Source organism: Babjeviella inositovora (genome assembly GCF_001661335.1).
Source record: "Babjeviella inositovora NRRL Y-12698 unplaced genomic scaffold BABINscaffold_9, whole genome shotgun sequence".
Classification (NCBI taxonomy): Eukaryota; Fungi; Ascomycota; class Pichiomycetes; order Serinales; genus Babjeviella; species Babjeviella inositovora.
The window spans coordinates 26386-51197 of record NW_017566846.1 but is presented as its reverse complement, the minus strand read 5'-3'; the positions used below and the strand labels follow the sequence as shown (position 1 = coordinate 51197).

General features: G+C 48.1%; 9 protein-coding genes across 9 annotated transcripts; 6 read left to right on the top strand and 3 right to left on the bottom strand.

Moving 5' to 3' along the window:
• The first annotated feature begins 567 nt into the window (after positions 1–567).
• CCR4 (CCR4-NOT core exoribonuclease subunit) lies at positions 568–2898 on the top strand. The gene is made up of 2 exons (XM_019132162.1): positions 568–713; positions 768–2898. The coding sequence occupies exons 1-2, from the start codon at positions 682–684 to the stop codon at positions 2647–2649; spliced, it is 1914 nt and encodes a 637-aa protein (XP_018983964.1). The 5' UTR covers positions 568–681; the 3' UTR covers positions 2650–2898.
• A 222-nt stretch (positions 2899–3120) lies between these two features.
• BABINDRAFT_167838 (uncharacterized protein) lies at positions 3121–4751 on the top strand (the record flags this gene model as incomplete). The annotated part of the gene is made up of 2 exons (XM_019130543.1): positions 3121–3205; positions 3253–4751. 2 exons carry the CDS (start codon positions 3121–3123, stop codon positions 4749–4751), a joined length of 1584 nt encoding a protein of 527 aa, XP_018983963.1.
• A 973-nt stretch (positions 4752–5724) lies between these two features.
• Positions 5725–7867, top strand: BABINDRAFT_162344 (uncharacterized protein). Its single transcript, XM_019129300.1, has one exon. The coding sequence runs from the start codon at positions 6200–6202 to the stop codon at positions 7829–7831; it is 1632 nt and encodes a 543-aa protein (XP_018983962.1). The 5' UTR covers positions 5725–6199; the 3' UTR covers positions 7832–7867.
• A 2014-nt stretch (positions 7868–9881) lies between these two features.
• Positions 9882–11540, top strand: BABINDRAFT_8889 (uncharacterized protein; the record flags this gene model as incomplete). Its single annotated transcript, XM_019132871.1, has 1 exon — positions 9882–11540. The coding sequence occupies one exon, from the start codon at positions 9882–9884 to the stop codon at positions 11538–11540; it is 1659 nt and encodes a 552-aa protein (XP_018983961.1).
• A 47-nt stretch (positions 11541–11587) lies between these two features.
• On the bottom strand, positions 11588–12862 carry HOS1 (histone deacetylase; the record flags this gene model as incomplete). The annotated part of the gene is made up of 2 exons (XM_019131909.1): positions 11588–12470; positions 12618–12862. 2 exons carry the CDS (start codon positions 12860–12862, stop codon positions 11588–11590), a joined length of 1128 nt encoding a protein of 375 aa, XP_018983960.1.
• A 376-nt stretch (positions 12863–13238) lies between these two features.
• NTG1 (bifunctional N-glycosylase/AP lyase) lies at positions 13239–14788 on the bottom strand. The gene has a single exon (XM_019129299.1). The coding sequence runs from the start codon at positions 14719–14721 to the stop codon at positions 13501–13503; it is 1221 nt and encodes a 406-aa protein (XP_018983959.1). The 5' UTR covers positions 14722–14788; the 3' UTR covers positions 13239–13500.
• A 243-nt stretch (positions 14789–15031) lies between these two features.
• On the bottom strand, positions 15032–16071 carry BABINDRAFT_162340 (uncharacterized protein). The gene has a single exon (XM_019129298.1). The coding sequence runs from the start codon at positions 15942–15944 to the stop codon at positions 15501–15503; it is 444 nt and encodes a 147-aa protein (XP_018983958.1). The 5' UTR covers positions 15945–16071; the 3' UTR covers positions 15032–15500.
• Positions 16072–16543: 472 nt separating this feature from the next.
• Positions 16544–18789, top strand: BABINDRAFT_162339 (uncharacterized protein). The gene has a single exon (XM_019129297.1). The coding sequence runs from the start codon at positions 16603–16605 to the stop codon at positions 18526–18528; it is 1926 nt and encodes a 641-aa protein (XP_018983957.1). The 5' UTR covers positions 16544–16602; the 3' UTR covers positions 18529–18789.
• Positions 18790–21213: 2424 nt separating this feature from the next.
• Positions 21214–24489, top strand: CAT8 (DNA-binding transcription factor; the record flags this gene model as incomplete). The annotated part of the gene is made up of 1 exon (XM_019130542.1): positions 21214–24489. One exon carries the CDS (start codon positions 21214–21216, stop codon positions 24487–24489), a length of 3276 nt encoding a protein of 1091 aa, XP_018983956.1.
• Between the last annotated feature and the right edge of the window lie 323 nt (positions 24490–24812).

The following is a 24812-nucleotide window of genomic DNA, read 5'->3' as shown; positions in this document are numbered from 1 at the left end:
TGTCACCCATCCAGCCTCTGATAAGGCCCCCATACTCACACATGTATAAGATTCATCAACAGATTTCTTCCTCAATAAACTGAGATTAACCTTAAACTCTGGCGTGGCGTAATTTTATAATAAAATCCCCCATTGCTTCTGATTCTCGCTTATCAATATCAGCACGCACACAAATCTCAAAAGGCTCCGGGAAAAAAACTCGCGCTCACTTTTCTCGATTATCAGCACGCTCTTGCTTCGGCGTTTAAACTCACCTATTGCTACCCCCCACAATCAATCTTGATCCATCAACACTAGTTGCCTTCTAATTACTGCGACAGCACAAACATATATTGCTAACGACCCCTGGTTGCGACCCAACCGTTTATCTTTTCCTTGATTCTGGCTGTTATCGAAACTACACCCGAAGAATTGCCATTGCCGTCGCGTTATTGGTAGATTCTCCAGTTTTACTCCACAGAGCTTATTCATCCATCTTTTGAGCCTATCCAGAGTACAGATCCCTTCCTTTCTCTACCTTTCCTTCGTGGATCCAATGGATTGTTAGGAAGTCTACATTATTATATGAATCTTGCCGCCAAATACCAACAGCTGGCGCAAGGCCCGCCCTTGCAACAGCAGCAGTACTTGTTACTGCAACAACAGCAACAGCAACAACAACTGCAAGAGTCTTATAGTGAAATGAACCCGTCGACGCTCTTAGCACAGACCTTGTACCAGGGCCAATACAGAAACCAGACTCAGGAGATGCCCGAGCCACTCTTGAGTCAAGCCACATCAATAAACCTCGGGCCATCCCTTCTGGCTACCGTTTATTGGCAAAACCAAATGCAGTTGGCTCAGTTCTCGCGCAAAACTAGCCAGCAGCCACACTTTTATGCCAGACAATCGGCCGCCTCGGCGCGCAAGAAGGGCTTCATGGGCACGGACACAACGGCCAAGCCCACTACGCTCGTGGATGTCACCAAGGGCTTGCTCACGACTGCTGATGATGGCGAAAAGCAGGCCCAGTCGGCGAACCCGTTGCTTCAGAACAAAAAGCTGGTGATTGACGACGAGGAGCACGAGGAGGAAGCCTTGAAGCAGCAGTACGACCAGAAGCAATTGTGGTCGGGTTTGGACTTGGGGGGCCAGGGTGTAATGAGCTTGAGCCCTAACCTCTTCCGGTACTCCTTCCTCACCCGTTTATACCTCTGCAACAACAAGCTCACCGCGATCCCCGAGGCGGTGTCCAAGTTAAAGAACTTGAGTGTGTTGGACTTGTCGAACAACCAGATCAGCACGCTTCCGGCCGAGATGGGTACGTTGTTCAGATTGAAATATCTCTACTTGTTTGACAACCAGATCAACCAGATTCCGTTCGAGTTCGGCAACTTGTTCAAGTTGGAATTTTTAGGGATTGAGGGCAATCCCTTGGACTTGGACACCGCCAAGCTCTTGGCCGAACGCGGCACCGCCAGACTAATTCTCCACTTACGTGACAATGCTCCCGAGTGCGCGCCGCCAAAGGAGCGTGAGTGGATCTTGTTGCATGACGACGGCGAGCCAATTACCGACCAGGATGAGTATGCCCGTGCAGTGGCCGACTCCGACAAGAAACTGGCCTCGTTTACGTTAATGTCGTACAACACGTTGTGTCACCACTACGCGACGCCCAAGATGTACAAGTACACGCCGCTGTGGGCGTTGGAGTGGAACTATCGCCGCGAGCAGTTGCGCCAGCAGATCCTCGGCTTCGACAGCGACGTTTTGTGTCTCTATGAGGTGGAGACTAAGATGTTTGAGGACTTCTGGAGCCCGCTTTTCGCCGAGCATGGCTACCGCGGCGTCTTCTACTGCAAGACGCGTGCCAAGACCATGAGTGAGAAGGACTCGAAGAAGGTAGACGGGTGTGCCACCTTCTACAAATGGAAGAAGTTTGACTTGTTGGAGAAAAAGAACATCGAATACACGGGCGCCGTCTTGGGCCAAGACAAGTACAAGAAGACGGACGATGTGTTTAACAGGTTCATGAACAAGGACAACATCGCCTTGGTCACGCTCTTGAGACACATCGACACCGGAAACAAGATTGTTGTCGCCTGCACGCACTTGCACTGGGATCCAAAGTTCAACGATGTCAAGACCGTGCAGGTGGCGGTGCTTTTGGAGGAGTTGACCGGCTTGGTCAAGAAGTACAACCATGTCCACGGGCCGAACGACTCCGTCAAGAACTATCCGTTGATCATTTGCGGTGACTTCAACTCGGACGTGGACAGCGCCGTTTACGAGTTGTTCTCCCAAGGCTCTGTTTCCAAGCATCTCGACACGGACGGCAGAGACTACGGGAAATTTACCGATGAGGGCTTTCACCACCAGTTCAGCTTGCGCTCCGCCTATGATAGCATCGGCGAGTTGCCCTTCACCAACTTGACCCCCAGCTTCACCGACGTCATTGACTACATCTGGTACTCCACCACCACCTTGTCTGTCAAGGGTTTGTTGGGCAAGATCGACCCGGCCTACCTCAAGAATATTATCGGGTTTCCGAATGCACACTTCCCGTCGGACCATATCCCGTTAATCTCCCAGTTCAGCTTTAAGAAGGCCAGGGACACCTCCAAGGGCAACTACAAGCCGGACTTCAAGTCTGGCTCTAGAAAGGTTTAGCCTGTTCTTCCAGTCGATTCCCCCGCTGAAAGATCCCCTTTCTCCTGTACACTAATCGGGTTTATGTCTCATTTAATTTGCTGTTCTTTACTTCTTGGGGGTTTCCCCTTTGTTTAATGATTCGTCTGGCCTACATTTCTTTCGTCGCGCAATCTCACATTTTCTGTTTCTTTTTGTATTGTTTCTTTTTGTTTCTTTTTGTTTTCTTTTTCCACCTCTAGGTGTATATATAAAATCCTTTACGACCTGTAGCGTTGTAATTCGTTGTCTTGTGTTGATTCACTTGAGCCTCTATTTGTATATCCTGTGGCCCATATCCTGCACGGTACCTGGCATCACGCGGTTCTCCCTGCTACTTTCGGTTGCCCCCAAAGCTCATCTGGGTGCTGTCTGGCAATTCCTTTAGATCCCTACCAACAATTATACCTTGGAACCTGGAATAACTAGTAATCCCCCATCCCGTCACATTCAATGTCTACCGACTCAACACCTATCGAGGCACACTCGGCCCAACACACGGATGACGATCATAAAAAGTGTTGGATTTGTCTTGGGGGTACGTATTCCGCAGTATATACCAAACTTCACCTACTAACCCTTCAGATGAAAACGAAAGACCACCGCTTAGCGTCCGCGAAGAAGATAGGACCTTTGTCCAGCCGTGTCACTGTTCGCTCCAGGCCCATCGAAGATGCTTGCTAGACTGGATTAACTCTACAGACATCACTTCCTCATTTGATAACCATGTCAGGCTCCCGAACAATGCTGGCTGGGGAAACCGCGAATTTTTGTTGAACATCACCACCAGCGAAACCATCAACCGCATCATCTCGGGTTTGGGAGGGGACATCACGATCCAGAGACGAGCCGTGAGCCCTGGGCCGTTTTTGTCTCCTAGCCACCGACGCTCGTCTCAGTGGAAGTATGTTATCGAAAGTCATTGCCCACAGTGCAAGGAACCCATTTTCCTTGCCACCAAAGCCAGCTCCTTCCTTCTCGCGCAGGAAGCGCTCGGTCTTCTGGTGAAACAGGCGGTGCGCCTCTCGTTGTTCGGCACTTTTGGGGCCTCCGTGCTTACCGGGTTGGGGCTTTTTGCGTTTGGGTTCCTCACCGCCTCGGGCTACCGAATTATGGACAGTTTGGCTCCTCCGAGCGTGCAGCTAAAGCTTTTGGGGGTCAGCGCCTTAGGGGTCCGAACCCTCAGCAAGGCGATTGAAAAGAACCTTGTGCCGATGAGGAAGATTTTTTTAGTTACAACTTTGCCATTGTACGTTCTTTCCTTGCGAAGCTACGATTCGGGTGGAATGGGTTTGACACAGCTTCTCAGAGAGGCGTATCCCTTCTTTTATTTTGACAGCGCCAATGAAATTTTGAATGCCTTGGTGAGGGTCAACAGTGGAGACCCGAGAAACATGCTACTTCAGATCACTATCATCCGGAGACTTTACGACTTGTTGTTTAAAATGACCTTCAACAGGCTCTACTACAGGTGGGTGAGGTCCGTGAAGCCATGTTTCTTGGCTGACCGCTTCGATCCCGAAACCTTGGTGGAGATGGAACGCGAGAGTGAGCGGGAACAAGAAATCTATCAGGAGCAAGAGGCTTTGAGGATCAAGACTCCTTCGTCTGAGAAAAAATCCGGGGTTGTGGCCATGCTCATGAGCGTAATACGCGCCTTGAATGTCTTTAAAGATGGTCCTGGGGCCGAAAAGCGGATGATTAGGCGACACCGCCGTAGAAGGGAGATCCAAGCGTGCTGGAAGACGGATTTCAGTGGCACGTTCAGCATTTTCCTGTCGCAGTACTTGACTTTTTTCACCACCACCATTGTGTGGCCTGTCGTAGGGCAATATCTTGGCACTAAAGTTCTATCGAAGTTAGCTTATGCCCGAGAGCTTAGCAACCGCTTCGCCGTCACGCCAGACGACGCCCTTTGGGTACGAAACTTGGTGGGGTGTTGTGTCGTGGTGGTTGCAAAGGATGTGTATAATTTGTATGTGTCGTGGAAGAAGGTGAAACAGTTGCGGGATATTGAAATTGCCCAGCCAGGTTCACCGTTGTACCTCAACTGCATTGCCCAAGAGTACACCACGACTGAGTAGGCCTGAAATTATCAATAGCATGAAGGGAATATTACAAGAAAACCTGTTCCTATACATTTGTTACTAGAAATCATGGATGAACGTACCTTATAAAACTTGCATGTCATGCAGGTGCTTCAAAGACTGCAGCTAATGCGTTGCATGTGAGTCACTCTATGGTAACGGTTTCAAGCCCTCTCGAGTCGGGATATGACTTGCCAAGGGAACACACGCGGGTTGCCACCATCGTTTTATCGAATCTATTGCAACGATTACTGAGAAGCATAATCCACAGAGCCATTGACTTTTTTTTATGCGTCAAAGCTGGTGTGAAACAGGTCCATTTCAGATTTAAGAGAGCAATCCACGTTGAGATCGGAAGGCACGGCATTTTTCTCCAAAGAGTCCCTTAACTCGGCTATTATTGGTTAAGGATAAATGCGGAATGGTCTAAGCCTTAAAGGATCTTCTCTTTGTCGGATGATGTTTCGGTAGTTCTCGATTCACCCACAAATCGCGCTGGTCGGTCATTCTAGAGCCCAGCCGGCGCAGCCGCCTTGGCGATGTACAGTCTAAAAGTAGAAGCAGAACCTATCGGTGCGTTTCCTTGTTTTACTGGTAGCCAAACTGTTAGTAAGACTTAAGGGCTGCGTGTTTAATACCAAATATCTAGCTGTAGAAGTCCATTAACTCATATGCAAAATAATAACGGTTTCCTGTCTGGTTCGGTCTTTCTGCGTCATACCTATGATGGAGGTCTATGCATGATTCTACCACTGGGAAAGTGCTAGTATGTTCCAGTATACAAACTAGCATTTGCCACCCAGATATCTAATGCATCATGCATACCCTACATATGGAGACGGCGGTGCGAATCATCCCTGCGATAATTGTTGCATAATATTCGGTTATTCAGTAAAAAGTTAAAGTTCATAGTTGGTGCCGCGTCTACGGAAGGCAAACCTGACTCACAGGACCCTATCATAATTCAATGCTTGGATGCTAAATCTAGTAATGACCAGGTGATAGCCTGGCCGAGTGTATATAGTGAGCCCGTGATGACGCCTCAATTTGCACAAATTGCTTTTCCACAAGCTGATTAATGCATTCAGGGTATGACCATGTGATATTCTGTGTTCTGGAAGTTCGAATCATCAGCCTCTTTATGGCACCCTGGTGGGTCATAGTACAGATATTACACCCATCCATTATGCATCTCGGTGATAACGAGTGAGCATTATCGTTAGATAAAGTAATATTTAATGGTCAAAGGGAAGGAACCAGTAGCTAATATCTTAACTGCACTCTGCATTACATTCCGGATCTACCCTGCAATATGAATCATTGGCATGCCGTGTAAACGGAAATAATTTCTCAGTATAATATTCCACTGAATTCCTGTTACCTTTAAAATTTATTATACTGGTACAACCTTTGCACAAATGCCACACATACACAATCTGAAACCAATGTTGGACTCAGAAACCCCCAGCAATAAAATTCCTCCACCAGTGTACCCACTTGAAAGTTCTCCTGAAAATACGCCCCAATCCCCACCACCATACTTTGCAAAACAATCTCTATTCGAAGTTCTATACAAGTTAGATCTGGTTCGAAAAATCATCAACAAGAATATTAGCCTTTCCATTAACACCTTTCCCAACCTTTCTCAACCGGATAGTTCCTCTGTCTACACAAATGGTGATATCATCTCCGGGTATGTGGATATTGACAACTTAAGCGGCGCAGAGGTACCAATCAAGGCCCTCTCCGTTACTCTTTCGGGATTGCTCAAATTCTCGGGAAGCGTCAAACCAAGGCGATTTTTGCATTTGATCGATCTAGTCGCTTCATCCTCCTGTAAGGATGTGGACAACTATGTGGATTTAGATTTCGGTCTCCTAGCTAAGAAGCACAGGTTGAGCAAGGAGTACCAAACCGGCATCCCTCCTGACCGGATTTTGCAGCCCCGCTCCAAACACAGAAAGTTTTTTGTATTCCAGCTCCCATACTCGCTATTGGAAGATACATGTTCTCATGGAGTTGCTTCACACTTTGCCTTGCCTTCAACCACTGATTCAAGATTCTCACTGGTTGGATATTCTATTCAGGCAAACTTGATTGTGAAAACCTTAAAGTATGGTTTTCACATTGCTGCATTCCAAGAAGCTTCGTTCGACTTTTTTCAACAGTTTGCCTTTCCGTTGACCGATCAGGCAAGCCTTTTACCAGAGATTGAGGGGTTTAAACGGAATTTTGCAGGAACTATTGATAAAATCGAGAAACTGCTGCTTAACCTTCCCCCAGAACCGCTTGTTGACTCGCACGAAAAGTCTTATCCTTTCGCATTGTGTAACAAACTGAAGTCTGGTAGTTGTCTCTCGCGTTCTCCACTCGAAAGGTTCAAGGCAGTCAGTCGTCTATCGGCGAAAAAGGCAATTTTTGGGAGTTGTGATGGTGGGCTACTTATAGTGGCTACTGACATGACCCGCCAGATGGAAATTCAGCTTCTGAGTAGACTCATGGGCGATGCTTCGGCTTCTTTGAACGTTGAAATAAAGTACATCCCTGCCCCCTCTTCCAAACAGAACAACATTCATCCAATGATCAGATCTTTCTCAGCCTCTTTGGAAATGCTCGAATGTCAGTCTGAAGCCCCGATTCCGTTTCAAATGTGTAACCAGTTGATTAATGATTTTGATGGATCCTACCTCGAGAAGATGAAACGGGGATTTCAGTCTTTCCAACGGCGAGTCGACATGATCTCGAACGAGTCACTCAAAGACACTTTCAACGTTGATTTAGTTGCTATTAATTCGTTGCAACTTTACCGGGTCAAAATTATCGATCTCGAGGTGGATTCCGTGATCCCCGGCAAGGAAATCTGGTCGGGCTACCGTCAGGAGGACGGTTCCAACCAATGGACATGCTGTTTGACGGCTGTGGTGAAGTTTGGTTCTGCTACTCACAATTTGCATCACCAAGGAAAGTTAAAGATTATGCAAACTTGTTGCATGACTCAGATGTATCTCGTAAACTTGAATTTGGTTTTAAGTAACGGGCATCATGCTAATGTGTGTGTTCCGGTCAGCTTTGTTTGAACTTTTTTTTTCGTCTGTACCTATGGTTATTTCAACATGTCTAATGAAACCTTAGAGTTGTAAATTTGGTTTACGATAAAAGCTATTATATGGGTAAAGGTACAAGAAACCACCAAGCCTATTTAGTATTGGATAATACGGTCCTTGCGCAAATTCGAATTGCGTGTGTAGCCCGTGAGTGAACCCTTTCAGTTAGTCAATACTTATCTCTGTAATTTTTCTAGTGTTTTAATGAATCTTCTGAGGCCTTGGAGTTTCCGGCGCGTTATAAAGCTAGGGAATATTTTAGCCATGATCCTGGCAGGGTAAGCTGAGCATGGATTTGAGCGGTGAGACTGCAATTCCATTGAATTTTGAGGTAAAGTTTATCCCCGTCTCCAGCCAAAGCAGAACTCATCCAGCGCTTGAATCCATTTCAATTTAGTTTTTTCTTTTAGAGTTCTAGTCAGATACCACGATTCCTTTCGAAATGGAGAACTAGTTGATCAACGATTGCTATGGAACGCACCTTAAACGGATTAAGAATGGGCTCAAACCGTTGAAAAGGGTTGATCTGACTGTGTGCCAATATATGAAAACCCGCTTGAATAACATGCTCTGTGTGGCCAGCTCCCTTTCGCTTCACTGTGATAATATTTTCGACCTTTCTTTCGGGGGCACCGTTCCTGATAAAGTATGGTCCGGAGATCTCCAGGATGACGGAACCAATCTCTGGATAGTAGGTATCAAGATGTCGGTACTTCATTCTGAGGTGCAGAACTTGTATCAAAATGGAAACCTAAAATATTTTCTGTCGTGTTGCATGAGCCAGATATATGTTTTGGACGTCAGCATGACTTTTAATAGTGGACGTTGCTTTGAAGTGAGCGGACCTTTTAGATTTGCCTAATTGGTGTTTTTCTCTCTTATGGCCTGCTGTATTTGTGCTTGGTGATTTCCAATTGTCGGTTGTTTTTTTTTTTTTTTTTTTTTTTTTTTTTTTTATGACAATCATCCATTTAGTTTTCCCGTTGTATTTTGAAAGTCGCCAAAACAATGTAATTCCAGACAAAATGCACGAAATGTGCATCAGATCACGTGCGTCAGTAATGCAACTCCCCGCCTTTGAAGGGTTAAAGTATGTTTACCTCTGACTAGCATTTACTGATTAGCATCTGCCCGTTATAACACGCAATATTCATCAATAAAAAATAATATCTGTTATTTTCCACCATCAATATTCCACGTAATTCAGTAACTTGACAGTCAGAAAAACGTATGTCTCTTCCAACGCTCAAACCAGTCAGCATACGGCTGGTATACGGCTAGCTCTGTATTTCTGAGTCATCCAGCTTCATTGCATGCGTCACCCATTCGAGACCCAACTGATCTAAAACCGCCCTGTATGTGGCTGTGACGGAGTTTAAACTTTGTAGGACGTGGCACTAAATTTGAACGCCAGGGTTTAAGCACAGAGTATATGCATCCCCAAGGTGCATTAGTAAGCAATATCATCAAACCGCGTGATTGCCACCGCAACTATAGATCTGTAAACCACATCAGCCGTGTCCTCAATGAACTAATTCCCACTTATCAATGCGTAACTGTACCCGCTTCTAGCCAATATTCAAACATGCTTGGAGGCATTCTACACTCAGCGGATTGGTTAGAGTTATCAAGAATAAAATCGGACGCATCTTGTAATGGGTTACGGCTGAGTAAGTCACACTTGGACAACGCAATCAACTAAACCTGTAGTTAATCCTCTTGGCGCACGTATGATGTCAGAGTAATAAAATATTATTTTGGGAACGGCAAAATAATTATATCGGTGGTTCAGAGCCAATCCCTTCTAGCGAGAGTATAATTATTCAACAGCTGCATTAATAATCACTACATGACGCGTACCCTATTATCTGGATGCCACACATTTAATTTATAAGCAATTTCCAATCGTCGCAAAATTCATTTTGCTTAAGATATATATTATATCCCCCAGCTGTTCCTTTTTCAACCTGGGCAGTATGACTGACGTTTTTATATAAAGCATTTACCGGACAAGTTAACCAAAATGACATATTCTCAGCGTATGAGCACACCTATTTCTATCTCCTGTGTCCTGAATGGCACAACTATCCTCCCTGAATACCCGATTGATGATACTTCATCCCCACAGGTCTCGCCGCTTGCCCCTCCGTATTTTGAGAAAAACTCTCTTTTTGAGCTCCTTTACGAAGTGCAACTGATTCGCAGAATCTGGAATCCAACAGTTAATCTAGTACTTCGCATTTTCCCAAAGCCCACCTCGGAAAAATTTGAAATATTACCCTACACCAATGGGGAAGTCATCACTGGGTATGTGGACGTTGAGAATAAAGGCAGTGTTGAAGTACCATTCAAGGCGCTCTCCGTGTCCCTCATGGGCTTACTCAAACTTAACCACAATCGGCCAAAACGGTTCTTACATTTAATCGATCTCGTGGCTTCATCTTCGGGTACGGGTGTTGACAACTATGTGGATGTTGATTTTGAGTTATTGTCCGAAAAGTACCACTTAAGCGCAGATTCTAAAATTGGACTTCCCTCAGATCACATCTTACAGCCCCGTTCCAAGTATAGAAAGTTCTTTGTGTTCCAACTTCCGTATTCTTTACTCGAAGACACCTGTGAACATGGAATCGCTTCCCACTTTACTTTACCCCCGACGACTCTCAAAAAATTCTCAGAGGTGAAATATTCTGTTCTGGCAAGTTTGATTGTAAAGTCGTTAAAGTATGGATTCCACGTTTCGGCCCTGCAGGACAGGCCCTTCCGTTTCGTGCCACAATTCTCCTTTCCGGTTGACCTGGAAAGTCTTATGCCCGATTCAGATACCTACAGGCAACAATTCTTAACAAAACTTGAAAGCATCGAAAAACTCGAAGTAGCAGAGACCTCAAAGATTGAAGCCGCCACAAAGATGCAATACTCAAGCTTGTGCACTAAGTTGAAGCTAGCATGCTGCCTGAGTTCTCAGGCATCGCCCGGGAGGTACGAATCGATCGGCCGTTGTACAAAGAAGAGTGTGTTTGGAGGCTCCAGCAGCGGGGTGCTTCTAGCTTCGATCGATAGGGTCAATCAAATGGAAATCCGGCTTTCGGATAGTTTTCTGGGAAGTTTTATGGCGGTTCCATTGAACTTGGAACTACAGTATATTCCTCCTTTCAGTTCAAAACGGCAGGGACCACATCCTGCAATCAAGTCGATGTCTGTTTCACTAGAAATTTTGGAATCGCAGTCTCTTGGAGTAATTCCTTTTAAGATCGACCACTGCTTACTCAATGATTTTGAGGGAGTTTACCTCGAGAAAATTAAGAGTGGATTCAAAGCGTTAACGAGCCGGGTGGAGGCGGTTAAATGCCAGAGCTTCAAAACTGAATTGGACAACGATTTGGGCGCCGTGGATTCTTTAACTATTTATCGCGAGAAAATCCTTGGTCTTAAGTTCGAAAGCTTGGCTCCCGGACACGAAATCTGGTCAGGTTATCCCCAAGATGATGGATCTAGTCACTGGACCAGTCACATCCAGTCATCAGTGGTATTTGATTCTAGTATCCGAGACATGTACCTTGAGGGTAAGTTGGATGCTATTCAGATGTGTAACATGAACAGGATGTATCTTGTCAACGTTGCCTTGGTGTTGAGCAATGGTCTCAAAGCAAACGTTTGCGTTCCTGTTAAATTTGTCTAAACGAAATATTTTTAGTTTTAAAGTATATTAAAATACTCTTGCCCAGCTTATAATATATTTTCCTCCCTCATGTTTCTCTTCTCGTCAATCCAGAAAACATATCCGTCGTCTTCATACTTATCTAGATACTCGTGTTCCGGAATTATGTCCCAGGTGCGACTGATCTCAGCTTGCTCCTCCCCCAACGCCACGCACGTTAGATACGTCCAACACCGAGCCACGGATACGTGATTGTACCCACCTCCTCCGAGCAACATTGTGGGCAAGTTCAAGTCTAATAAATGTTGTACTGCAGCACCCATGCCCTGTATCGTGAGGTTCCACTCCTGGTGTTCATCGGTTGACAAGCCGTCGCACCCACACTGAATCACAAGACACTCTGGCTGAAAGTCTCTGAGTTTTGGGGTGATCTGACGCTGGATTATCTTGCTCAAACTTGCATCGGTAAGACCGTGTTTCGTGGGGATATTCATGGCGTATCCCATGCCTTTTCCTTTTCCCTCAACGTCAGCCCCTCCGGTTCCGGGGTAGAAGCCAATGTCAAGGCGGTGAACTGAGATTGTGAGCACTTTGTCAGAGAACTGGAAGGCTGCTTCCACCCCGTCTCCGTGGTGAAGATCTAGATCGATATAGGCAACCCTGCGGAACTTGGTTCTGAGCTCCATAATGCCAAGCACTATGTCGTTGGCGTAGCAGAAGCCAGCAGCGATAGATTTCTTGCCATGGTGTCTCCCGCCATACCAGTTGATCGCAACACTCTGTGTGACGGGACCAGCAGTTTGGCACAAATGTCTGGCTGTAGATACCGTCAGGCCAGCCAAATACCGCACATATTCCAGCATCTGAGGGAACACAGGGCAATCGTAAAGCAAGCCAAATTTGGATAGTTCGTCTGGATTCTCGTCTAGCCCAGATTCATCGCTGTCTGAGCTCCCGGGTCCCTCGCTATCGGACGACTCGGCATCTGAACTCTCGGAGTCGCTCGATCCCAGGCCACTTATGTCAAGCTGTTTGATAAAACCAACTTGCTTCCGTTCCTTCGTGCTCGTAATTTTGTCTTTGTACAGCTTCCGCCACACCGGCGGCCCGTTAGCACGCCTTTTGAGCAAACAGGCAACAAACTCCGGGTCGTGGAATTTTTCCAAATCACGGCGATTACAGGGTTTGATGGGGATGAGGTGGGCAACTTTGGTGTGCAACTCGTACGCCTTGATCAAGGAAGTGACAAGTGACTGCCTTTCGACATTGGATGGAAGAAGATCGAATAACGTGGAGAGTTCGGTGGAGAGCGTTAGGGAGACCGCTCGTTTAGGTTCTGGCATCGGCATCTGATCATGATAAGTGTGAGTGCCGTATTTGTTTCAGTGTAAGTTGTATAATAAGCGACGTTAGGCACCAATCATCCGGCTTAAGCGTGTAATGTCTACGTGTGTCTACCACTGATTTAGTAGTCTGTATCCATAAGATCTCGACTCTAAGCCTCAGAAATAGCTGGATTCGCGGTCTTAGCTTGGGACACGTATATTTGTTCATTGAGGGGCCTCTTCACCTGACGAAGGGGTAGCCCTAAAAGTTTAGCTAGAGGTGGCACCTAAAAATCACGAATTCTAAAGTTTCAACTATTGGCCAATACTGGTTGTAGCACTTTCGAAATGCTCAAAGCCTCACGTTCTCAATCTTGTTTCTCTTTAGTTTGTCAAGAATTTTGCCTAGTCTAATTGATCTTCCTGGCACACATTTAGAAATACTATCTAGCAGTGCATCGACGTCACAGACGAAGACAAATACTGTTTTCAAATACATATTTATATAAGCGTATGGTCACTCTTTAAAGCGGGATATACAAGCTTGTAACGGTGTTAGATTTTTACCGATATCACAGATAATCCGCCTGTATAGGATATTCTCAGTCCGTAGTTTCAGGCATACCAATCCATGTCACTTCCTATTTAATCGACACCTACGCCAAATCTTCAATATCGACCAAACCCGAAATATCACCCCTGTTCTTTGATGTGGTACTCTTTGGCTTATTGAGCAATTTCCGGTTCACGCCGCTGCACAAGCCGGTTCTGGCCAATGAACAGAGGTCGCAGCGTGCGCCCTTGGGCAAACACACCGTCTGGCCGAACCCCACGAGCAAGGGGTTGATATCAATCCACTTATCCCGCGGGAGCCACTTCTCTAACTCCACCCTGGTATGCTCAGGGGTTGGCCTGGCAATCTGCGGAACCCAGCGCCACATGTTAGCTAAGCGGAATACGTGGACGTCCACCCCAATCCCCGTGACAACGTTCCAGGCCCTCTGGAGGAGCAAGAAGCCCATTTTGGGGCCTACTCCCGGAAGCGAAACAATCTCCTCGATGGTCTTGGGGATATCACTATTGAAGTTATCGCGCAAGAGCACGCTGGTTTTTTTGATATACAACGCCTTGCGGTTGTGAAAACCAACCTTTCTAATCATCGCATCAATATCCCGCTCCTCTGTGGCCAAAATGGCCTCGAGGGTAAGACCCTCCTTGAACCCCCTCAGAATAAGCCCCTCGTGCAAGCTGAGCATCGCCTGGTAATTAACCTCATCCTTGGTTTGGGAAGACATCATGAGCGAGATTAAGAGCTGGAACCGGAAGTTGCGCGGTGTGGTTTTCCCCGCAACTCTCTCAGGGAGCCGTTCACATCCCATCGTGTCGACCGGAGCGACGATTTTGCTCCGCATCGCTGAAACGTGACTGTAGATCTCTTCCCAATGCGGAGGGCACGTTCCAGACCCTTTTGTTTCGTTTGCCTGGGTTTTTCTCCGTTTTGCTTTGGTATCTTCTGTTTTGAGTTTCTTCTCAGCCGTCTTTACCAGGGTGGAGGGTTTAAGCACCTTGGCTGCCGCAAGAGCTTCTTGTATGGCAAAATTTTCGTCTTCGGGCTTGACTCCTGGGGGAGCATTTTCTGTCTTTAGCCCTGGTATAGCAGTATCTTCAAGTTTGATTTTGAGAATCGCATCTTCAGGCTTGAATTCCAGGATGGAAACATCTTCTGGTTTGACGTTCAGGACACTTGATTTGGGGATTGTGTCCGGAAGCTCGCATTTCACGGTAATGGAATGTTCGGTTGCTAAACCTTCAGTGGTCATTTTAACCTTCACATACTGCTTCCTGGGAATATCAGATCTAAGGACCCGGTACGTCATGTTGTGTGTAGTCTGCGCAATTCTCCTCATAGATAGGTGTGGAGTTTTAACGCGTGCCGCTCCTTTTAGTTTCGCTGACTAAACTCCTCAACGCACGTAACTATTGGTTGGTGGTGCAGAAGGCGAATATTTTCAATAATTACCATTGTATAGACTGATAGATTTGTGAGTTCTAGCTAGTTTTAACTCTTTTGAGTTTTTACACAAGTATGGTTTTCATTCCAACTCTATATGCCAGCTTATCGGTGGCCAGAGCTTGTATCAGCTAACCCTTGGTTCTTAGATAATTAATCTAATTGAGATTTGATGCGTGAAGGGTGCCTTAAAACGTTTATTAGGTAAATCTTTTCTTCCTTATAGCCTATGGGTCCATTTCCGATGTCGGTATTTATGTCAGAAACGTCTACCATAATGAGAATGGAGAATCTGCTTCTCTTAGTGAAGAATGGATATCTGAGTTTAATATCTGAGTTCAATATCTGAGATTAATATCTGAAATCAATATCTGAGATCAACATCTGAGATCACCATCTGAGATCACCATCTGAGATCACCATCTGAGATCAACATCTGAGATCAACATCCGATTGATGTTCGTTAGTTAACAAAGCCATATTCTTTAGCTGGGCCTTTAAAAGTATCTTCTTTCTTTAACCAAGATTTTCCACAAGTGAACGCCTTCAGACGGGCTGGAGTCGCGGTTCTTTAGACTAGCTAATCTGGTTATATAGTCACTCCATTTTTTTTTTCCTTTCCCGTCTCTAAAATGCCTCTACAGCTTACGCTTTGAAAATCGTAAGAGCCTTCCACTGCGCCTGGTCGCCAGCCTCCCAGCTTCTTTCGTCCAACTCTACTTGGAAAAACTCCCAACGTAACCAAATATCCATCTTAGCCTTGAAGCCCCCTCCCTTTTCCGTGGGTTCGCCAAACTTCTTCACTAGCGTCTTGCCTGTGTCCAGCGCCGAGATGCCAAACGGTAAGAGCATTGCTGCCGGGATCACCTCCCGGTAAAAGTCTACGCTTTCGAGTAGCCCCTTCTGGTCAAATGCTATGGATATACCGCTTGCTTTGAAGTTGTAGTAGGTGACGCCATCGGGGTAGGTCTTGGGGGACAGCTGCTGAAGGTCTGCACCATGGGCGGAGAGAAACGAGGCCAAAGCGGGGGTGCTGGCGGATGCCACCCCGAGAAATTCAAACCAAGGATCCAAGATTATTGTCTCCATGTTAAATGAGACTGATCGGTTGTACACGACAAGGCGGTTGATCTACAGGTTTGGCTTATGAATGGATGCTTGGTGTGTTAAGTAGAGGCAGGTGAGCGTATGTGTGTCTACCATTATGTGACTCGGCTGAGAGACGTTGGCGTGCCTCTTAATATAGTGGAATTGGTTATAGACATATTTAGTTGCCAATAAACGTGAATTAAAGTTCAATTAGTCTTTCTCTATCTCTTTAATATTAGGAATCAGTAACGTGAATTTACAGATATTGAATAATCCAGAATATTCATAGAGCAATGCAACCTTGACACATCGTTCTCCTTACCTCTCCTATACTCGTCCGTCTTAATCAATGGACATAGCCCAGTACTACGGACCACCCAGAGAGGCAAATCGTTAGATAAACTCAGACATAGCATTGTCATCCTCCTAGGCTCGGTTAAAAACACGTTATCACTCAAATTTCTGGTTTATTCTTTATGTTTTAATTTCCACGAACAAACCCTATTGCGTCGCGATGCTACCTCGGCATTCAACTCCGGGGGTCTCCGGGATGCAGGTCATAAAACGTGCATGGAGGTTTTTATTATACATCAGAGGGACAGTCTCTTTGCTGCTCAAGTGTATCCCTCAACACCTCGTGAAGGGAGTCTTTCATCCAATGTCCAAGTTCAACGCTACCGCCCCGTCCTTCACACCTGGAGACGTCTCCGTGACTCCGGGCGTTGTGCCTGCCGTTTCTGTCAACGTTGCGCCCCCTGCTTCGATCCACTTGCCACCAAAGTCGCAAAAACAAAAGACACAGAAGGTAAAGACGCCGAAATCACCACGACCGCCACGGAGCCAGCCTAAATTCACCCACGCACGGCCCGTGACGCGTCCAGGTACGCAGAAATCACTCGACACGGGAATCGACAACTACGAGATGTTTCTTGAGGACAGTCTCGCTAACGGGCAGTTAAAGACCAGTGGACGCAAAGGGCGGATTTCCCTCAACCACTTGTTGGATTTGTCGTATGAAGAAACCAGGGACTTCCCACCGGTGACCCACAGACGGAAGTACCCGACCCGGGAAAAAGTCCATTTGAGTGGCGCAGCGTATATCAACGCGAACTACAAGTTTGTGGTGGACCACCGCTACAGCTCGGCTCAAGACCCGAATCTTCCAGTGGAGCATAGCTCCATTTTGCGTGTGGTGGTGCCCCGCGGCTTGCAGGCATGTCCGATCTGTCTCTCCGACGATCCGGTGGCTCCGCGGATGTTGACAAATTGCGGTCACGTCTTGTGTTTAACGTGTTTATTGAGCTTGATGGACTCGAAACCGCTCGAAAAGGCGCCTCAGAAGTACAAGGAGTGTCCGTTGTGCGCGGTGCGAGTCAACCCCAAAACCGTGTTGCCGGTGCTCATCAACGACGTGGACTTGTCGTTTGAGACTCCAAAAGTCGGTGATGAAGTAATATTGACCTTGCTCGCAAGGCCCCATAACCATATGGTCCCAGTTCCCGTGAATATGTTGCCATTTTTGGGTAACCGCCAGAGCTCGAAGATCAGCCCCATTCCGTGGCACTTCCAACACGAAGCAGCCTTGTCTTCCCGACTCGTCAAGGGCGATCTCCGCTACGTGCTTGACCAGTATGAACAGGAAGTGCTTCAAATCAACGAGAGTTTCGAGACCGACAAGTTGCTCTACGGGGTCCATAACGCTAACCAGGTCCATGTGTTCAAGGCGGTGGAGCAGATCCGCCACGAGCAGGAATTGGCCAAGATTCGTTTCGAGCACGGTGAACAGCTCCTGCCGGCTGCGATCGAGGAGTTATGCAACTTCCAGCTTCCCGCGGGAGATCTCGGCATGGTGTTTAACGACGCAAATACCAGTTTTTTCTACTCCACCGCGTTCAACAACATCACTACACACTACTTTCTCTCGCCGCTAGACGTCAAGATTTTGCGGGCGTCTCACGGCGGCCAGTATTCGGCCTTCCCCGCGGTTTTGATCAAAAAGATCCGCAATATTGTGCCGTTTGAGTTGACGTTGGGCAACGTCACTTCCACGTTGAAATACTTGAACTACTTGCCGCTTGGAACCCAGCTAGCATGGCTTGAGTGCGAATGGGGCCGAAACGAACTTCATCCGGACGTGTGGGCCGAGTTCCTGCTGGCAATCACATCCCGCGATAAAAGGCTCAAGACCAAGGCAGTCGTGGAGGAGCGCAACAAGGTCCATGCCATGAGGCGAGAGGAGCAGCACATGCGCGACTTCTACCAACGTGAAAACAACAGTTTCGTCCACCAAGTTAACAACGGCTGGGAGCAGACCCCGACAGAAGGGTTCCCTCACGAGCACCTTAATGATGGAGATGCCTTACCCGCGTTGGAGCATGGTGAGCAGCCTGTTTCGGGGGTCAAGCAGTATACTGTATGGGGCACCGCCATTCCTGCCGGTGACAAGGACGAGGACGAGGAGACGCAGGTGCTTCTAGAACAGCTTAGGCAGCAGAAGTTGGATACGCCTGGCAAGAGTGGCCCAGGAAAGAAGAAGAAGAAGAAGTTGGTCTTGTTGAGTAGCACAAATTCCCGCATGGGCTAGCTAGAGCGTACGGGTGCACATGTGGTACTCTATTAACGTTTAGTTATGAATAAAGGCCTTTGGGAGCGTGCTATAATTGATGAGTGACGATGAATATATATAACTAGTTGGAAGGAGTTCAGCGGCGTATACATCGATGGTTTTTGACTATAACCTTCCCAGCCCAACAGTAACTTTAAGGCTCTATATACGAAGCCGCAGTTCAGCCACATACATTTGAATATATGGTCATGGGTTGTGAATAAGCCCAGTATTTGAATGCAAATAGCTCAGAGATGTAGTGTTTACCTCGAATTTAGCACGGCGGCCAGAGCTGCCGGCAGATATACGCAGTTTGCGTAACGTAATATCTATGCTATAGATTTGGACGTGTAAAACTATGCATATTCTCCAGAATTTTAGCATTTCCGATGCATAGAATACGACTCCGGGGTGTGGCTTCTCCAATAAAAAAACGCCCAAACAAATTCATGCAGTTATACGTAGATCTCATGCAATGCGTTATGACTTGCGGTTGAGTCTCTTGCCGAAGGAAGACTCACTTTATATATCGTTCGATCGTTCCCCGCGTACTGAAAAAGAAAGGCATGTCCCCAGCAAGCCGCTAGTATGTGTCTGTTGGTTCTCGTACGGTAGTTTTAGAACAAGGTAGTCAGACTAAGTACCCTGCCCTTATCGATAACATTCTTAGACAGCACAAAACCACGGTCTTGGTACATGGAGAAATTTGATATGGAAAACTGGTGTCATGATGCATATTCAAACACCTGAATAACTCAGGGAAGTTGGGTGTTTCATTCAACAGTTTGCTTATATAATTTTGGACCTTTTAGGGTATTATCGGCCAAGAGATTGTGTCTGAAACGGGCACGGAGTAAACGCGCGCCCCAAATCCTCGATTGGGGGCTCGCTAGCCTATATTTACCTGCTAGGCTCTATATTAACGAATTGAACGGGACGTTTCGCTCTTCCTGATATATGTGAAATCACATCTGAGATATCCGCCTGGATTTAGGAGCACTGAGGGAAAACGAGTGGCCTCCATGCTGACCAAGAAAAGATTGTCTGACCCGTAGATCTGTGTCACTAAAAGTCGTAAAACAGATCCTTCAACCGTTGAATGTGACGGAAACGCTCGGTATATGCGACTTTTACTCTCTGTAACTGTCCGAAAGAATATATCGGACGCTTTACAAGTAATGTTTCATGCCCCCAAACATGGCATGCCTTGGCAGAAAAAAAAAAATTCCCCGTTTTACGGAGGGGCAACTCAAATTCAGAACAACGTCAGAAGGTAATTCCTTCGAATCAGACATTGCTGCCTAACCAGCTAGTGTATAAGAGGCATGACCCCACCCGTTCCAATCTCCTATACGTTGGATTGAGAATCATGTTTCACGTCTCAGGCCCTAAATCTTATATTCGGGAAGCTAGATAAAACCTCCCCCACTGCCATAGAGACGTGTTGTCGGGAACGGTGTGCCGATAGCATCGCCTGTTATAAATATACACCGCGCCTACTGCATATATGCGCGCATGACTTGAAATCCTGCATGCGGATATGTAGAACTAGATTCATGGGGTGCATCTAGCTCCGTGATTGGATACTCAAAACGGAAGGCTGCGGCAACAACCATTTAAGGGCAGCTGTGCGAAGGCGTTTGGATATATCCACCCAGAAAACCCTAGAATTGTAATTAATTGTCGTGAGCGGTATTGCTACTCTGCGGAAAGGACAGAGGGTGTTATTGGACCAGCTTAGAAAATAGACATGGAGCCTCTCGCAAAACTTTCAGAGACACCAGGAAAAGTGGTACCAGGCGCCCCCTGGTTTGAATCCCTCCAGACGACATTCTACGATCGCCACGCAATCCTCAAACAGTTCCTAACGACTGTGATAGAACCACTGTGATTGGTCGTTGGCTACGAGTCTGTAACACCCTGGTACATCCTGTTATCGTGACCGCTGGTGGTCATAAGTCTAACCGATCAACCTTAAGTATACCCTGGCTAGCAGGCCAACAGAGAGCTCGTGACCCTAGAGGTTGCGCACCCTGGTGAGACCTAGACGACCGCCAATACCTTTGGGAAGCTCCTTAGTACCACACCTTTTACCCAACATCTAGCGATCCCAGGAAGCTTCTCCATCGGTACCTTACGCCTTTCTAACGGGCCAACACAACTTTACGTACGCCAAGGACCTATAACTCTTGCACGCACGCAATCACTGGCGCATGCAGGAAACACTGACGCGCGAATACTTACTCCGTGAGAATCTTAGGGAGCTGGCCGAAAAGCAAACCGTAAGGCGAAACCTTGTAGCATAAATATATACAGCATGTAGCCCCTCCTTTGCCCCTCCACTCCATCTTTCTAGTTATATCCCCACGCTAGTTTCCCTTTCCGCTACAATCCTTGCTCAACATTTTTAACAGCACCCTCCTTTTCTTAACCCGCCGTTGGCCCCACACTCAGCTTTGGACAACTGAAAAAAGTTGCACGCATCTCCCCACACTTTTAGGGACTAAGCCATTCAAAGTAAAAACCTGCTCGCACTCTTAACCGTACCTGCGAATAAAGGTGACCAAGTCCCATACCCCCCTTTTCATCTCCAAATACAAAATCTGTATAAAGACTCATTTGACCGGGTTTGAGCCATCTCCATTCGTATTTATCCACCTGCTCATGACCGACCCAGCAAGTACCGCCAAAACGATCAAAACACACGGGTCACAGTACGAGCGAGTCGCCCAGGCATGTGACCGCTGTCGCGCAAAGAAGACCAAATGTGACGGCAAGAAGCCGTGCACAAACTGTTCACTCGTAGGCTTCGAGTGCAAGATCTCCGACAAGCTCTCGCGGCGTGCGTTTCCGCGTGGGTACACTGAGACTCTCGAGGAGCGGATCCGCATGCTCGAGGTCGAGAACAAGAAGCTCTTGGGGTTGCTTGACTTAAAGGACGAGCAACTCCTGGTCGTACAGGGGCTTGGCGAGCAGCTAAGCGACACATCCCGGCCCCAGCGGCTGGATAAACCGCCCGGACTGGGCGAACCCGTATCGCCGCCGCTTTCGTCGTCCAACCTCTCACGCCTCAACCAGTTGAGCGCCCATCCGCACCGCTTCACCGCACCTCAGAAGGACCACACCGGTGAGAACTGCTGCGCCAACTACCCCCACTCGTTTCAGGAACGCACCATCTCCTGGTCCGACTCCGTCGACATCGACAATGGGCGCCTCTCATCCGACACGCTGAACTCGGATAAAGAGCTCCACGATATCAGCCTCCGCGGTGCGGCGTTTGCAATCTCCATGTCGCGTGTAGACCCAGCTGCGCGAGCCAATGCCCACGGCAGCTCCGAGCCAGACGACGCGCACTGCCTAGCCCTGCTTGTGGCGAACTGCTTACCGCGCTCCACCGAGGAGGTCCTCTTCACGCCGACTATTATGGCCAAGATCGGAGAGTATCACGGCTACGACTCGCGAGCCGCCACGCTCACAGCGCGCGCGCTTGCGGGCTTGAAGGACTATATACCCGCGACGCCGATGGCGGACCACGACCTCTTTGACGTGAACTTCCGCCAGGGCCAGGCGTCGTGGTTCTGGAAGACACTCAGCCTTCCGCTGCGTATCGTAATGGACCAGTTAATCACGCAGTTTGTGCAAGAGTGGAACGCGGTTCTTCCGATTGTGGACGAGGCGGATTTGTTTGCCAAGTACAAGAGCGAAGAGTTCCAGGCGAGCTATGACAGTAACTTTGGCAATTTCGGGCCTGATGAAGACACCGACGTGCTCAGTGGGATGCAGAGTTTCGGGGTTCTTCTTGTGTTTATCTGCGCGTTTGGTTTGCTCAGCCGGAAGCTGAACATTGTCGAGGCCAAGCTGGGCCAGGCAAACAGTCAGGTTAACGGCCAAGCGAGGGCTAACATCTCGTCTGAGATCACACCTGAGGAATCCCTCCGCCTCCTTAACCATTACGACGCCCTCATCCACGAATTCATCAGAAACCCCACCCTCACCGCCGAGTGCTCGCTCCAGTCGCTCACCTTCCTCAACCTCGCACTCAACTACTGCTGCAACGTTGGCGATGTATCGTCCGCGTGCCAGCTCCGTGCGCGCATGGTTGCGGTCACGCACCAGCTCCGCCTTCACCGCTGCCCCTCGGCGGTCTTGTCCATCCGCGGCGCCGCGGTCGACCGCCAGTCACAGGGTGCGCGCCGCGTGCTCTTCTGGTGCTCCTACAGCTTGGACTGCTTCCTGTCGATGATCTTGGGCGTACCGCGCTTGTTCAAGGACTACGAGATCGAGTGCGCGCTTCCGGCAAAACACGAGCAGATTGTCAAAACCAGCGACGGCGAGCTCCGCCTCGAGGGCACCGTCAACAGCTTGGGCTTGTCAATCATCTGCTTCTCGCGGATTATCGGGTGTATCATTGACAACATCTACAGGCGCCACGGTGCGGACGGGGGCCCCACGCTCTTTCGCCAGGAAAACATGTTGGAGACGTGGCGGAAGCAGCTTCCACAGACCTTGAAGTTTGGGATCGATGTAAATGGGTTGCTCAAGACGGATTTGTCGACATTCCGCACATGGCAGCAGATCTTGGTAATCTTTTTGTACTACCAAGCGCGGATCTTGATCTACTTTCCGCTAATGGCCGAGCCAGAGGGGGACCAAACCAGCAGTGAGACCGGGGCAAGGCCAGATGCGGGACAGGCCGCCTCCGAGGCTCCCGCTGCTTCCGGTTCGAAGCTGACCACCTCCTTCATCGTCATCCAGCAATCCGCTATCCAGATCCTCAGCATCTTCACCTATGTCAACTCCAAACACTACCACTTCCCCATCCCGTGGTCGCCATCGCATATTCAGGCGCGCCTCGCTATTATTGCCGCGCGCGGCGTGCTCGAGTACTCGCGCGGTGGTGCGCTCTTCAACGACTTGCGCAGCATTCTCACGGCGCTCATCACGCACTTGAAACGGCCGAGCGAGTTTGTATCTTCTGGGGGCGACCTGATGGCGGACTTGACGGTTCCCGGGAGCTTCAGCGTGCATGTGAGTGGGCTCATCGAGCAGGCGATCGACGCGATTCTCGCGGTTCCCGGTAAAGAGAAGGAAGAGCCGGAGGATGTTTTTAGTGCTTCCAACCACTTTAGCTTTGCAAAGAAGGCGCGCGCATACACAGGTGCGCAGTATAAGAGCCACTCGCGCCGCGACGCCACGCCGGCGAGCTCTCAGTATAGCTCTGCCTTTGACATTTTCTCGCAAAAGAAACAGTTCCAGGACAAAAGCGGTGATCGTGTGTCCAGCAGCAGCAACATCTTTGGGATGGGGTTTGAAACTGTGGGCGACTTTGCGGCCGATGGGTCGCTAGGCTTGTTTTCGCTAATGGAGCATCCTAAGAAGGACCCGTACCACATTCCAAGCCTGAATCCGTATCACATTTCGCCGGATGATATTGAGTATTTCATCTCGCTAGCGAAGTCGCCAGGTGAACAGGGGATCCACGAAGGGGGCACCCAGACTAAAATGAGAGCTGTAGGCCTGATGGGAGGGCATATGGGCCAACAATCCCAGATGGGAGCTCAGGCCAGGGAGAGCAGTGCCAAGATGAGATCACAGACCCAAATGGATACCCCAATGGGAATGACTGTCGAAATGGATATGGGCCATGGTTCTGTCAACTCCCCCTGCTTGGACCGCTTGGACCTCTTCGAATCTTCCCTCGACTCCCCAAAGCCAACCATCTTCGACTATGTTGGGCTGTACCGTGAAGGACCAAAGCGTGCGATGCCGCGCGACAGCATCCCGTCATCCACCAGCAGTCACCCCGAGCAGATGATGCGAGCGGCCTCTCTCCAGAGCTACGACGACATTGGCACAGTGCCGGCGGTTGCGTCGCAGGGCATGGCGCGCACCGACAGCCTTTTCAGCTGGCAGGGCGACCTCAAACGCGAACCATTCTAGACTGAAGGGTTGTCTAGTTACGTTGAAACTATGTTTGGCAAGGCTGGAATGGAGCTTGTCGATTTTAAAATGTCTGGTTAGTTTTAGTTTGACGTGAACTTGCTTTGGTCCATAGCTGAGTCTCTTGGCCGGAGTGTGTCATATGTTAAACTTGACTCGGATTATATGTGTTTTACGGTCTTTAGGATTTGTTTCTGGTTTTATGCGTTCATATTTATTCATATTTAATGTGTTATTATGTACTGGGGTGTAACTAGATACCCAAGGGACCTTCCAACTACAAACACTAAACTTTTAACCATGATTCTAAAAGGTTCAGTCCC

Bases quoted from the DNA above. Each gene is read 5' to 3' on its own strand.
- CCR4 (XM_019132162.1), top strand. From the start codon at position 682: ATGAACCCGTCGACGCTCTTAGCACAGACCTT. The intron at 714-767 runs GTACCAGGGCCA...GCCACTCTTGAG, and splicing joins ACGCTCTTAGCACAGACCTT to TCAAGCCACATCAATAAACC.
- BABINDRAFT_162344 (XM_019129300.1), top strand. From the start codon at position 6,200: ATGTTGGACTCAGAAACCCCCAGCAATAAAATTCCTCCACCAGTGTAC.
- NTG1 (XM_019129299.1), bottom strand. From the start codon at position 14,721: ATGACGTACCGGGTCCTTAGATCTGATATTCCCAGGAAGCAGTATGTG.
- BABINDRAFT_162340 (XM_019129298.1), bottom strand. From the start codon at position 15,944: ATGGAGACAATAATCTTGGATCCTTGGTTTGAATTTCTCGGGGTGGCA.
- BABINDRAFT_162339 (XM_019129297.1), top strand. From the start codon at position 16,603: ATGTCCAAGTTCAACGCTACCGCCCCGTCCTTCACACCTGGAGACGTC.